The following is a 12,053-nucleotide window of genomic DNA, read 5'->3' as shown; positions in this document are numbered from 1 at the left end:
TGCACACTTGTGGTATGAACCACATACTTGTACATATTTCTTATATTATTCGTGCACATATTTAATCTATTTCTCTTTCTTATACAACATATCTCTTCTTATGTATTTTATGTTTTATCTAGATTTTTATATTCATATATACACCGATCAGCCAAAACATTCAAACCACTGTCAGGTGAAGTGAGTAACTTTGATTATTTTGTTCCAATGCATTGTTCTGCTGGGAAACCTTTAGTTCTGGCATCATGTGGATACCACCTGACATGTTCCACCCACTGAAACACCGTTGCAGACCACGTACCCCCCCTCATGGCAACAGTACTCCCCAATGGCAGTGCCCCCCCCAGCAGGATAATGCACCATGCCATACTACAAAAACTGTTTAGAAATGGCCTGTGGAGCGTGACAAAAAGCTCAAAGTGTTGACCTGGCTTCTAAATTTCCCAGATCCCAATCTGCTCAAGGATTCTTGTGATGTACCCCAGATGAACCCCTAATCCAAGGTGGGGCCTCCTTGGATCGGACTTGGCTCCGACCTGTCGAGGCATGGACACAGGATCTCTGGGAGCGTCCTGCGGTGTCTGGCACCAGTGTGTTGGTGGCAGATCTATTTAGTCCAGTGGGTTGTGAAGTGGGTTAATGGTACGTGCCACAGATGCTCATTCAGATTGGGATCAGGGGAATTTGGAGGCCAGGTTGACACTTTGAGGTCTTTGTTGCATTCCTTGCGCCCTTCCTGAGTGATGTTTGCAGTGTGGCATGGTGCAGCATCCTGCTGGGGGGGGGGCACTGCCATTGGGGAGTACTGTTGCCATGAGGGGGCGTGTACATGGTCTGCAACGGTGTTTCAGTGGGTGGAACATGTCAGGTGGTATCCACATGATGCCAGAACCAAAGGTTTCCCTGCAGAACAATGCATTGGAACAAAATATTCAAAGTTATTCACTTCACCTGTCAGTGGTTTGAATGTTTTGGCTGATCAGTGTATATATATATGTATATCACGTCATATATTGTAGCATAATGCACATTTTTATTACATAATTTATATTCTATTTCAGTTTTTTTATAATGTCTCAATGTCTAAATGGTATAAGAGCAATTGTCTCCCATATTTCCCCTGGGGATCAATAAACTTTACTGAATCTGAGTCTGAAGTTACACTATAAATTGATGTAGAAAACAAACTTGGTGTCTAAATATTCACCAGAATTCAAGAAATTAAGTATTTGACCCTTAACATTTTCTGGCAGAGGACCCCCAACCCACCGTTGCAACAAAACCTACCTGCCTGCCACTTAGCATTTTCAAACCCTTTGTAAATGTTTGTCTAACCCTAGATCCAGCTCTAGTGCATCCGTGTATGAAAATGTCTTGATATATAGAATAATTTAACAGATTGATTGGGGTGCAGGTTTGGGCCTCCTCCTGACCAAGCTAATCCACCTTTTTAAGAGTGTTTGTAATTTGGTTCCGTTTTTAATTTTTTTCCATGATAGCTTTACATTATTTTTCCTATCCCCTGCGTTTTTTGCACAACAAATATTTCAACACTGCTTTCCTTCACAGTCTAATCCAAAAAAGCTTCTTGCAATCATCCCCTCTGCAGCGTACGCTCCTGTGTGATGTAGAAATTAAATGCATCGACTGCAAAAGTGACAGGAGGTCTAATCTGCGCCTCTGTGATAACAGGAAGCAGAAGGATGATGTCTGAGTTAGTAAGTCAGACATCTGAAGGACCCATTTCATGTTCCTGCACAAAGACTTACCCCCAAACTTTAGCAAACTGGCCTAAAAGTGGAACAGCTGGTTGAGTGACAGAAATAACAACTCACATGACCAGTGATTACTTTGATCTGACCAACTGAGGGACGCAGTTCAGAGCCAACAAAGTGACCTACATGTATTTACTAAATGGAGCTAACAGGCATAATGAAGTCTGCTGGAGGAATGAGGTGTCACGTCAGAGAGATGCGGTTGATTCAGGAATGTGACCACACGTGTCCTCATACGACATCTCTGTGTTAACTTGAATGGCCTCTCGTGTCTTCTCAGGCTATGTATCGTACATTCCAGTATATTTTAAGCTTTTCTAAGCTTGCTTAAGAGGTTCTAATTTACTCTACAAGCAGAGAGCCTCTTCAAAAATCTGAAACATAAATGCAGCATGTGGTTTACAAGGATTTTGGAGTTGTGTATATACCCTAGAAGAAAAAAGGTAGCTCTTAGAGCAAACATATAATTATATATATATATATACATTTATTATCAGTTTAATACTCCACACATATAGAAAAGGTTTAGTTTTCTCCCATGAATACAAAAAGTATCCTAATATCTAAAAAGACTGTATCATTCTTTCAAAACAGTTCAGTTAGAGTGGATACAAATTGGTGTTGCAAAAATAGAGACAATGCAAGATGTTTTTCGGACAGTTTTTTTTGCATACGGTTAAGCTTTATTTAGATTTAAGTGTTAGTGTCACTCCCAAGATGTGACCTTGAGTTGTTGTTTTGCATATTTGAAATGTACACTGATTCAACTCAAAGATTATCTATGGTTGCATCATTTCTAGCATGTGCAGTGAATGTCTTTGTACTTTGTGACTGTGACCAGTGATATTATTCATTAGAAATCATCTTCCTTTGATGGTAAAACAGGAGTTCTACAGGGTTCTGCCCTCTGCCCTCTTCAGTTTATGAATGATTTAGTTGAATCTATGTCGTATGTGAATTATATTGTGTATATATTTGTGTCCACTGGAACTATTTCATCCGTTTCTACACAGCTGATGCAGAACTTAAAAGCTTAGCAGTCTATACAATGAAACCATTCAAAAGCACATGCCCCATGCACAGAGCTGTCAGTCCTCATAACTTGGTGCAGGTGATAGCAGGAAACATCGGATTGTTAGCCAATAAGCAGATACACCGCACACAAGAGAGCTGAATTGGTTCTTCTTTTAATTTAGTCTTCCCTTAAAATGCTCCAAAGAACTCGTTTCGTCCATGGCTTTATCAGGTTTGTTGTAACAGGTGCTTTTAATAAGGCTGCAGCTGCACTGAATCCAATCAGCAGCAGGGTGATCGTGTGCTGAGTAGACTCCATATATGGTTCTGTATACATGTACACCACCCGAGAACACCCCATATCATGCAAACAACCATACATATTGCATTACACACACCCTACAACTGACAGTTTAAGTCACTATATCTCGAGGCGAGGGCAGAAGGGAGTGTCCTGTTCTTCTTCTTCCTCAATTTGATCTAATTGTCTGTAAACAGAGGAAACATACATTAAATCAAGTATCAAGGTACAGTTTTACAAGTAGAAAAAAACAAATCACTCTTGGTTATGGTCAGGAAAAGATCATTGGCTCAAAAGGGTTGAGTTGCACCTTAAAAACTGTCTTTTGTTAGTCGTCTTCTTACGGTAGTCAGGGAAAAAGTATAGTCAGTTGTGTAGTGGATGGTGTACGCATCCATAACCTCCTTTTTTCTGGCTGTTTAGAGTATACCCACCTATCTGCCATGAAGCTATTGGAATATATAGCAGAGTATACCCACTTCCTCCTCAGTAACCTGTCCGTCTATCTAGTAGTACACCCACCTCCTCAACTACCACTACACCACTGAGTATAGTGCAGCAAGGGAGGACTTACACACAGAGAACATGCCACATTTTGCACTCAGGAAAGTCCAACCTGGACTTAAACGTATGCACTTTACACATTTTTTCACCTTCTGTATAGCCCCAGTATGTGAAAGAAGATTAAATATATTTTGAGGCCTGCTGTGCTTTACAGTGTGGGGGTAAACAGATGGCTGAGCTTAAGAAATACATTTAAAACAGTTAATTCAGATTTTTAATTCCAATTTGAGGATATAAAGTGAGATCAGTGCAGAGCCATGACTGTTCCACTCAATATGTGTTTCTATATTTGAAAATGTTCTCAGTCTATAAATTATATTCCTGTTAAAATATGCAGGACTCATTCCTCACATGCAAACGTTTTTATCTCTGAAATTCCAGCAACTCCAAGGTGTAACATACCAGAGGATTGAAACATCTGGGAAATGATGCCAGGAGAGGCTGTGGAGGGGTTGGAGGAATGTGGAGGAGACGAGGGTGAACGCAGTGAGTGTGTGTGTGTGTGTGTGTGTGCTGCTGAACGGTTGACGTCAGAGCTGCGTCTGTGCATGCTCTGGAGAGCAGGACATCCTGTTGGGATTGTTCTCAGCGAGGCCTGAAGAATGTAAAGCAGCAACCTCTCCCTTCTCGTCTGTCTCGGCGAAACTTTGGAGTGGCACGCTGCCATAGAAATGTTGGGGAGGACTGAGGGTGGGGGGGGCACTGGGAGGAAGGGAGGGCAAGATCTCCATCAAAATCTCAGTGGGACATCAGGTTCATTGAGTCACTTAAGGGGAAAAAAGACAAAGAAGAGATGGGTGTGGGTTTTACTGTGTGTATAGATCTCAGATTTCTAGAGCATATATTAGAGAAAGAAACAAATAGAGATGAAAAGACTGAAACAGTAACACAGAACAGAAAATGAGAAGATGATTGTTTTTCCTCACATACTGCACCAGTTTTCGACAGAAAAGACACCCTGAGACAAACAGTGAGTGTGTGTGGGAGGGGGTGAGGCGAGGAAGGGAGGTAGGTGATATGGGAGGGGAGTGACGCAGGCTGGATAAAGCGGGGGTGTTGTGGGTGTAGCTATTTTTAGCCACTGTGAGGAGACACATATTAGCTGCATCTCTCTGCCCTATTCCGGCTTCCTACGTCACTTTACTCCAAGCTGGTCCTCTCTCCACTGCGAGTCATGTGACAGGTGCAGCCCCGAGATCCTGCTGTGGACCAGAGGTGGGACACGAATACTAAACAGCTGAGGATGAAAAAGACTGCAGAGAACAAAGGGTGGATGGTGGATGCTGTCTGTGAGCGTCTCCTCCCACTGGCTGAGCGGGGGGGGATTATACCGCATCCATAGATGTGCATGTGATGGACCGGTCAGGGTGTTTCCCTGCATTCAGCCCAGTGCATGCTGGGACAGGTTTCAGCACCCATGTGACCTTGAAAAGGGAAAAAGGAGGAATTATTCTCTCTATTCTTCTTCTGTTCTTCTCTGTCTCTTTTCTTTTCTTGAAGTATACTGAATTTTATCTTCATCTAACAGATATTAGTCATTTAAATTTGTGATTTTTGAGCTATTTGAATAAACCTTACTTGCTTAACTTGACTTTTCATTAGGCTTACGTGTGGAGCTGGTAGTCACTAGGCTTAATAAAACTACACGCTCTTCTTTATTTTACATGTTGTGCAGAATTTTTGTATCTTATTATTGTATTGATATAGCCATAGGCTTAGATTTCAGGGGGGGAAGCAGGGGACACATCCCCTCTCAATATTGAGAACATGTGCATTTCATTTATTTATTCATTGTCTGTAACCACTTATCCTGTTCAGGGTCACGGATGTGCTGGAGCCTATCCCAGCTGACATTGGGTAAGAGGCAGGGTACACCCAGAACCCTCTTGCTGTGAGGAGAGAATGCTAACTTGCAGAGGACATTTATTTTCACCAAATTAAGGACATTTCTGCCATAAAGCGATGCAGAAAGAGCAATTATTGATGCATGAAAATTCACTAGAATGCAGGAAATTAAGTGTTGACACCCAGAATTTCCTGGGTGAGGACACCAAACTCACAAGTTTCATATGTGTCCCACCCAGTGTTGAAAGGAAACCTACGCCCTTGGCCACATAGGTGTAGATTAGTCGGGTCCATTTCAATATTTATGCATTTGTCCCCTCAATAAAAACATAAAAGTAACAGAAGGCTTTTACTTTGACAAAATTAAAGACACTTTCACCATTAATTGATGCAGAAAAGGCAAAATGAATGCATAAAAATGCTCCAGTATGCAGGAAACTAAGTGATCCAGAACCCCCAGTTTCATATGTGTGTGCCCCCCCCCCCCCCCCCCCCCCAGTGTTGTAATGAAACCTCTGCCCTTGGATATAGCACAATAATGCATATTCTAGTCCCTGGGGGCTTTACAAACCAGACCACAAATGAAAAATAACAGAAACTTAACTTTAAAAATGATATAATAGGTACTATAGGAAACAAGGAGGACTTTACACCTTCGGACTCACCCAAAGAGCAGCTGCACCATTTTTTACGTCTTTTTTTTTACAAATTAAAAGAGCACCATGTGAGAAAGCCTTCTATAGTGTCATAACAGGGCTGTTTGTGATCATCACAGGAGGTAAAGTGGATTTGACTATGAGTCATTGTAGCACCAGCACAGAAACATTGTCTCTGGAAAGCTTTAAATAATGTAAACAATCATTTAATATATCACAAATCAGAGTACAGTTTGTTTCTCTTGATCGACAAATGAGAAAAACATTTTGACATGATGACATCCTGTAGATTACAACATGTTGTAGTGCTCTGCAGATTGCATCATTTATGAATGGTGAGTGGGGCACAAAGCAGGGAGGAGCCATTTTGAGAAGCAGGTGTTTCTGATTGGACGGTGCAGGCGGACTGGGCTCGGGGCTCTCGCTGATTGGCTGTGTGTGTGAATGGGGCGGGGCTTTCGCTGAGAGGGTTGGGGTGTTTTACGCTCGGTCGGTGAAGTAGTGCTGCGTCTGTCACAGCCAGAAAGAGGAGCTGTCACGGGCTTCTGTGGTTAAACCGTGCTGTAATTTAGTCTTTTAAATGTTGAAAGCTGCTTCACGTTGTCCGCTGAGGAATGAGGAGCAAGACTGAGAAGAAAAACACTGTCGCATCTTTCTCATTTTAACCGAGCGACTAGAGTCTGGTTTAAATTTCACAGTAGATCAGCTGAATGGAGCAGCAGCAGCAGCAGCAGCAGCGGGGCCTCTGTAGCTTCACACCGGGCGAGCGGGCAGGCTGCGGGGCTGCGGTCTCCACCGGTCAGTCCACCATGCGTTTATCCATCACCTCGACCACCGGCAGCCCGGTGGAGCTCACTGTCCCCAGAGGAGAGACTGTGGAGGGACTGAGAACACACATATCCGAAAAACTCAGGCTGCAAACAGACAGAATCGTCCTCCTGTACAGAGACAGGTGAGCTCACTGAGACTCAAACACACTTCTTCATCTTTAGTGTAATTTAGTAAATGTATTCTGAGTGTATTATGTGCATGTGGCAGGCAGCTGACTGCAGGCAAACTGTTGGACCTGGGTGTAGCAGATGGGAGCAAGCTGATCCTGGTCCCTGCTATTGAAGCTGGTTTAGTGGTGAGTGAGCTGATGTACATCTAACACTGAGGAGAACGAGATTTAATCACACTTCATGTGGAGATGACATGTTCTATTTTTACTGCCACAGTGCTCCACTGCCAGAGCAGGGAGGACAATGATGGACGTCTTGGAAAGTTTAACAGAAGTCCAGGTAGGTTTAATGTCTTAAGTGTAATGAAATGGACACTTGTTGAATGCATGAATTGGTGAGGGGAAATATCTTGTAAAAATGTTAAACTATGCACTGGTGTGTGTTTCCCACTCATTTTGTGGAGTAGGATATAACACACCATCTCACAGCATAGTCCCAGAACCTCACTTTGGTGTCTGTGCAGTGCCGGACATAGAACATTAGGTGCCACTTGCCCCCCCCAGCCCCCCACCCCAACATGTAATCTTGTAATCTGTGTAATATAATCTTTAGGGCTGTCAAACAATTAAGAAAAAAATAAAATTAATCACATGCTCTGTGATTAATTAATCTAATGAATTTTGGCAGATGTGTTGTAGTAAAGCTGCTTGATTTTGGACACACTTGTCCCCCTGTCCTCACTGAAACTGATCTGCAGTCCATTGCAAACCATTTTGTAAGGGAGTTAGTCAGTCACAGGTAGACTCACTCAGTTTGCGTTTGAACACCTGGTTGATTGTGACTTAACGAGGCTGTGTGCTAGCGCTAGCATCAGAGACTGTGCTAGCTGCTAAATGTTTTACATTGAGGTGATATTTCAGGCTTGCAGTTCTCCGATGGTGCAAAAATTCTGGTGCTCCTATCAACAGTTCCATCTGTTTTTTAAATGTAAATGTCTCAATCACGGGGCCGAGCAGCATCGCCTCCATCATGTGACAAAGTAACTGTGGCCTTCATTGATGCACTGGGTCAAAGGGCACCACAGAACGTGATTAATCAGCTTTAATTTTTTTAACGCATAATTTTTCCTCTGATTAATGAATCGAGAGTAACGCGTTATTTTGACAGCCCTAACAATCTTATATTTATTGAATTTATTGCAAACATAAACAAGACTATGAGGACATAAGGACATAATATGGACATAGGTAGGCAGCTAACAGTGGTAGTCCATTGACAGCTCTAAACAATGGAAACAGTGCTGACAGAGCTAATGGTCTTAACCAGGGGGGAACCGGAAGGTGGGTGCTATGTTGCTGTGGCTACATTCCCCAAGGCAGCAGTAACCGCTGTATTAGCGCATTGCAAAGTGGCGGTGATGGGCTAGCAAGTGGGATACACACATGTACTAGCATGAACGCACAGCCAGATCATCTCACCACAACAAACCACAGTGAGGCTCAGATTACAACACACACACACACACACACACACACACACACAGCGTGACCATGAGGACTCCATCACTCCAGTGTATCTTTTCATAGCTGTAAATTAATGCTCTGAATGTCGCATCCTTTAAGGAATGTAAATTTAACTCTAAGCGTGTCTTTCCTGACTATCCTGCAGATCAGTGACTTCCTGTCTGGGCGCTCGCCTCTCACCATTAACCTGGGAATTGGTGCCCACATGATGTATGTGCAGCTCCAGCTGTCCGCACAGAACGTGGCGGCATTGCAGCAGCACCAGGAGCTGAGAGCTGGGAGCAGCAGCGAGCTTCAAACCAGTCCGCCCCCTGCTACCAGGATGAGCCACCCTGACTCCAGGGGATCCACCATTTCCCAAACCTCTACTCCGGCCCCGGACTCATCAGACTGCACACCCTCGATCCGACTGAGCGCTCAAAAGCACAAAACTTTCTTCAACTCAACAGCTCCCACCTCCCACTCACACACCTCTGCCCCTCCACACCGACCCCATCCTCCCCACTCTATGTACACGTCCTCTCCTGTTCTTTCACCCCCTTCCTTTCCTTCTGGTTGTCCACATCCCAGCTCCCCACCACCAGCAGCCACACCAGTCTGTTCAGCTGCTCCCACCGGTGCCTTTCCTGGTCCCCGGAGTCCAGCACCAGCTTCAACCTTCAAAGAGGTTAGCATCACATATTCTACTGCTGTGTTAGTGACTGTATTAGTAACATCACCTGCATAACAAGATTAGAGTTCAACATGTCCAGTTTTAGCACTTCGATGAGCTTTTATTCCTCTTAAATAATCTTTTCCTTCTTGTTTGACAGAGTAATGTTCATGCCTCGTCGTCTACTGCAGAGCTGTGCAAGAAGCCAGGAGCGGTCATAGAGAGTTTTGTGAGCCACTCGCCAGGCGTCTTCTCTGGGACTTTTTCTGGTGAGTGTGTGAGCAGCAGAGGCCTGGAGACTAACATAACACAACCAGATAGATAGATAGATAGATAGATATCTGTTTATATTTACATATGGAGCAGGTCCTCTCTTGTTTCTACAGTAGCTACAGGCTCTGTATTGGGCCATGTGCATTTTCGTGTCAGCCACTGTAGTTCTCCTACATCCTTGGCACATAGGAGACGTTTCAGTTCTGCAACCGCACTGCCAAGCCACCACTAAATTCTACACACTAGACCTTTAAAGGGAAATTGTGGTTTCACAGCGGCCAAGTCACAAGTAACTGCACGGAGGACTGGTCTTTAAAGGGACAGTAAAAACCAGACATACATATTTTTCCTCTTACCTGTGGTGCTATTTATCGATCTAGATTGTTTTGGTGTGAGTTGCCAAGTGTCGAAGATATCGGCTGTAGAGATGTCTGCCTTCTCCCAAATATAACTGAACTAGATTCCACTCGGCTTGTGGTGCTCAAAGCAATGTTTCCTCCCAGAAATCATGACCCGGTTACTCAAGATAATCCACAGACCTTGTTGCGAACATTTTTATGTCAGAACTGTGTTCTCACAACCAAACTACACCTGCTAACCATATCAGTGGTTGTAATGAATGACAGCAATGAACAGTTTTTATTTTTGATTAATCTGACGATCATTTTCTCGATTAGCTGATAATTCAGTTGGTTTATGAAATGTCAGAAAATAGTAAAATGCCTATTACAACTTGGCATAGCCTAAGTGGACGTGTCCTGGTTGCTTGTTTTATTCAACCATTAGTCCAAAACTCAAAGATGCTCAGTTAATTTTTTGGTTTAAAAAATTATTTAAACCATTTACCGATTATAAAAGTAGCTGGTTTTAAAATAGGTCTCAAATTTTATTGTTGCAGCTCTAATGGCTATTGTCTCAGTTTGTAGTTCTTCCCTCTCTCATTTCCCCCCACTCTCTTCTTATTCCATCAGGCACTCTGGCCCCCTGCAGTCAGAGCGCCATCAGCCATCCTCGACGTGGCATTAGCATCATTCTCCAGATCCTCAACGACCTCCTCAGAGCCGCCTACCACCACCAGGGGGCTCAACCTACCCCTCCCCATCTCCACTGTCCTGACTCGAACCCTGCAGCCAGCCCACTGCTCACACCAGAGGAGCCGAACAAAGCACAAAGCAAAACTCTTGCAACCCAGAGGCCAGAAAACCTCAGTAAAACTCCAGGTGAACGCATAATATTAGCACTTCAGGGGCAGACGGCATGTGTGGAAGGGGTTTGTGCCTGCTATGCTATGTCCTTTCCTTCATTACATCTGCCATGTGTTTCCATTACTTTGCTTTCTCTTTTGATTTAATCTCACTTTTCCTGTTATCTTGTTTTTCTGGAGTTTCCTGTTTACTAAGACCTTTTGACCGACAATTATAAACTGCATTTCCCATGTGTACTTGCATGAAAAAATCATGAATATGTTGCTTACAACAGAGTTATTAATGACAGAACACAACAAACATTTCACTGTGTGTCGTGTCTAACAAGTTGTTATTCCTCCACTCTCCTGCAGGTGAGGACAGTCCCCCCATCTGCTCATCCACACAGGAAAATCAAACTTTACACTGTAAGCTAGAGCGCCTGCAGTTTTTGATGCATCAGAGGCGTCTTCGCAGGCGGACTCGCAGGAACTCCCAAACTTCTCACCCCTACCAGCAGCGTCACCATCGTCCCTAGTGTCCCGGACACAAAAGATCCGCTCACTGTGACAGCAGTGGCAGCTGTCTGGTGAACAGAAGGAACCATTGTGGAAACCAAAGCTGACCTCTGAACTGCAGAGTGAACTCAGGGCCACTGAAGGTGTCTGAGGCGGAGATGTTTTGTTGCTATTGTAACACTATTTCTGAAGAATGTAAGCTGAAAACGTCTGAGCAGTCTGATTCCTGTGGCTGTCACTGTGCTGAGCATGTTATTACATCTGTCCTTCAGTGACATTGGCTCTCATTTATGTAGCAGAAGGTTCCAATGTACATTTTCATGTTATACATCTTGTTGTGTTGTACAAAGATCTCTTACCGTATGTTTCTGTATTCCAATGCCTTAAATGTACATGTCTTGAATGTAAACTGTATGTTTTGTTCTGTGCAGAGGATGTTCCTCTAAAATATTTAACTTATGCAATATTAAAGTGTAAAAACAAGGAAGAGAAAAAGAATAAAGGGAAACGTTATGAATCATTCTTCATCTTAAAAACTTAAAGCATGGACTTGAGGTATGGCCATGGGTGATCTGATGAGGAATCTTCATCTCCTTCTGCTGCTGTAGCCATAGTAACACTGCATAAGTACAATAATTGTCTTTCAAATGTAGTGGAGTCAAAGTAATATGTTTCCAAGAAAAAAAGTGCTCAAGTTAAGTACAGAGAGCCAGAAACTGTACTTAAATACAGCACTTAACTAAATAAACCACTGTAAATAACAAGCAGTCCCTTATCCCACCACTACACCACTGATTGTGACGACAT

The 12,053-nt window shown here is 43.3% G+C and overlaps 1 protein-coding gene across 1 annotated transcript; it reads left to right on the top strand.

Annotated features, from left to right (window-relative positions):
• The first annotated feature begins 6,638 nt into the window (after window positions 1-6,638).
• LOC126383185 (midnolin-like) lies at window positions 6,639-11,729 on the top strand. The gene is made up of 7 exons (XM_050033653.1): window positions 6,639-7,107; window positions 7,194-7,281; window positions 7,373-7,435; window positions 8,765-9,286; window positions 9,432-9,540; window positions 10,516-10,764; window positions 11,103-11,729. The coding sequence occupies exons 1-7, from the start codon at window positions 6,866-6,868 to the stop codon at window positions 11,264-11,266; spliced, it is 1,437 nt and encodes a 478-aa protein (XP_049889610.1). The 5' UTR covers window positions 6,639-6,865; the 3' UTR covers window positions 11,267-11,729.
• The last annotated feature ends 324 nt before the right edge of the window (window positions 11,730-12,053 follow it).

Source organism: Epinephelus moara, chromosome 21 (assembly GCF_006386435.1).
Source record: "Epinephelus moara isolate mb chromosome 21, YSFRI_EMoa_1.0, whole genome shotgun sequence".
Taxonomy (NCBI): domain Eukaryota; kingdom Metazoa; phylum Chordata; class Actinopteri; order Perciformes; family Serranidae; genus Epinephelus; species Epinephelus moara.
This window is presented reverse-complemented; position numbering and strand designations above follow the sequence as displayed.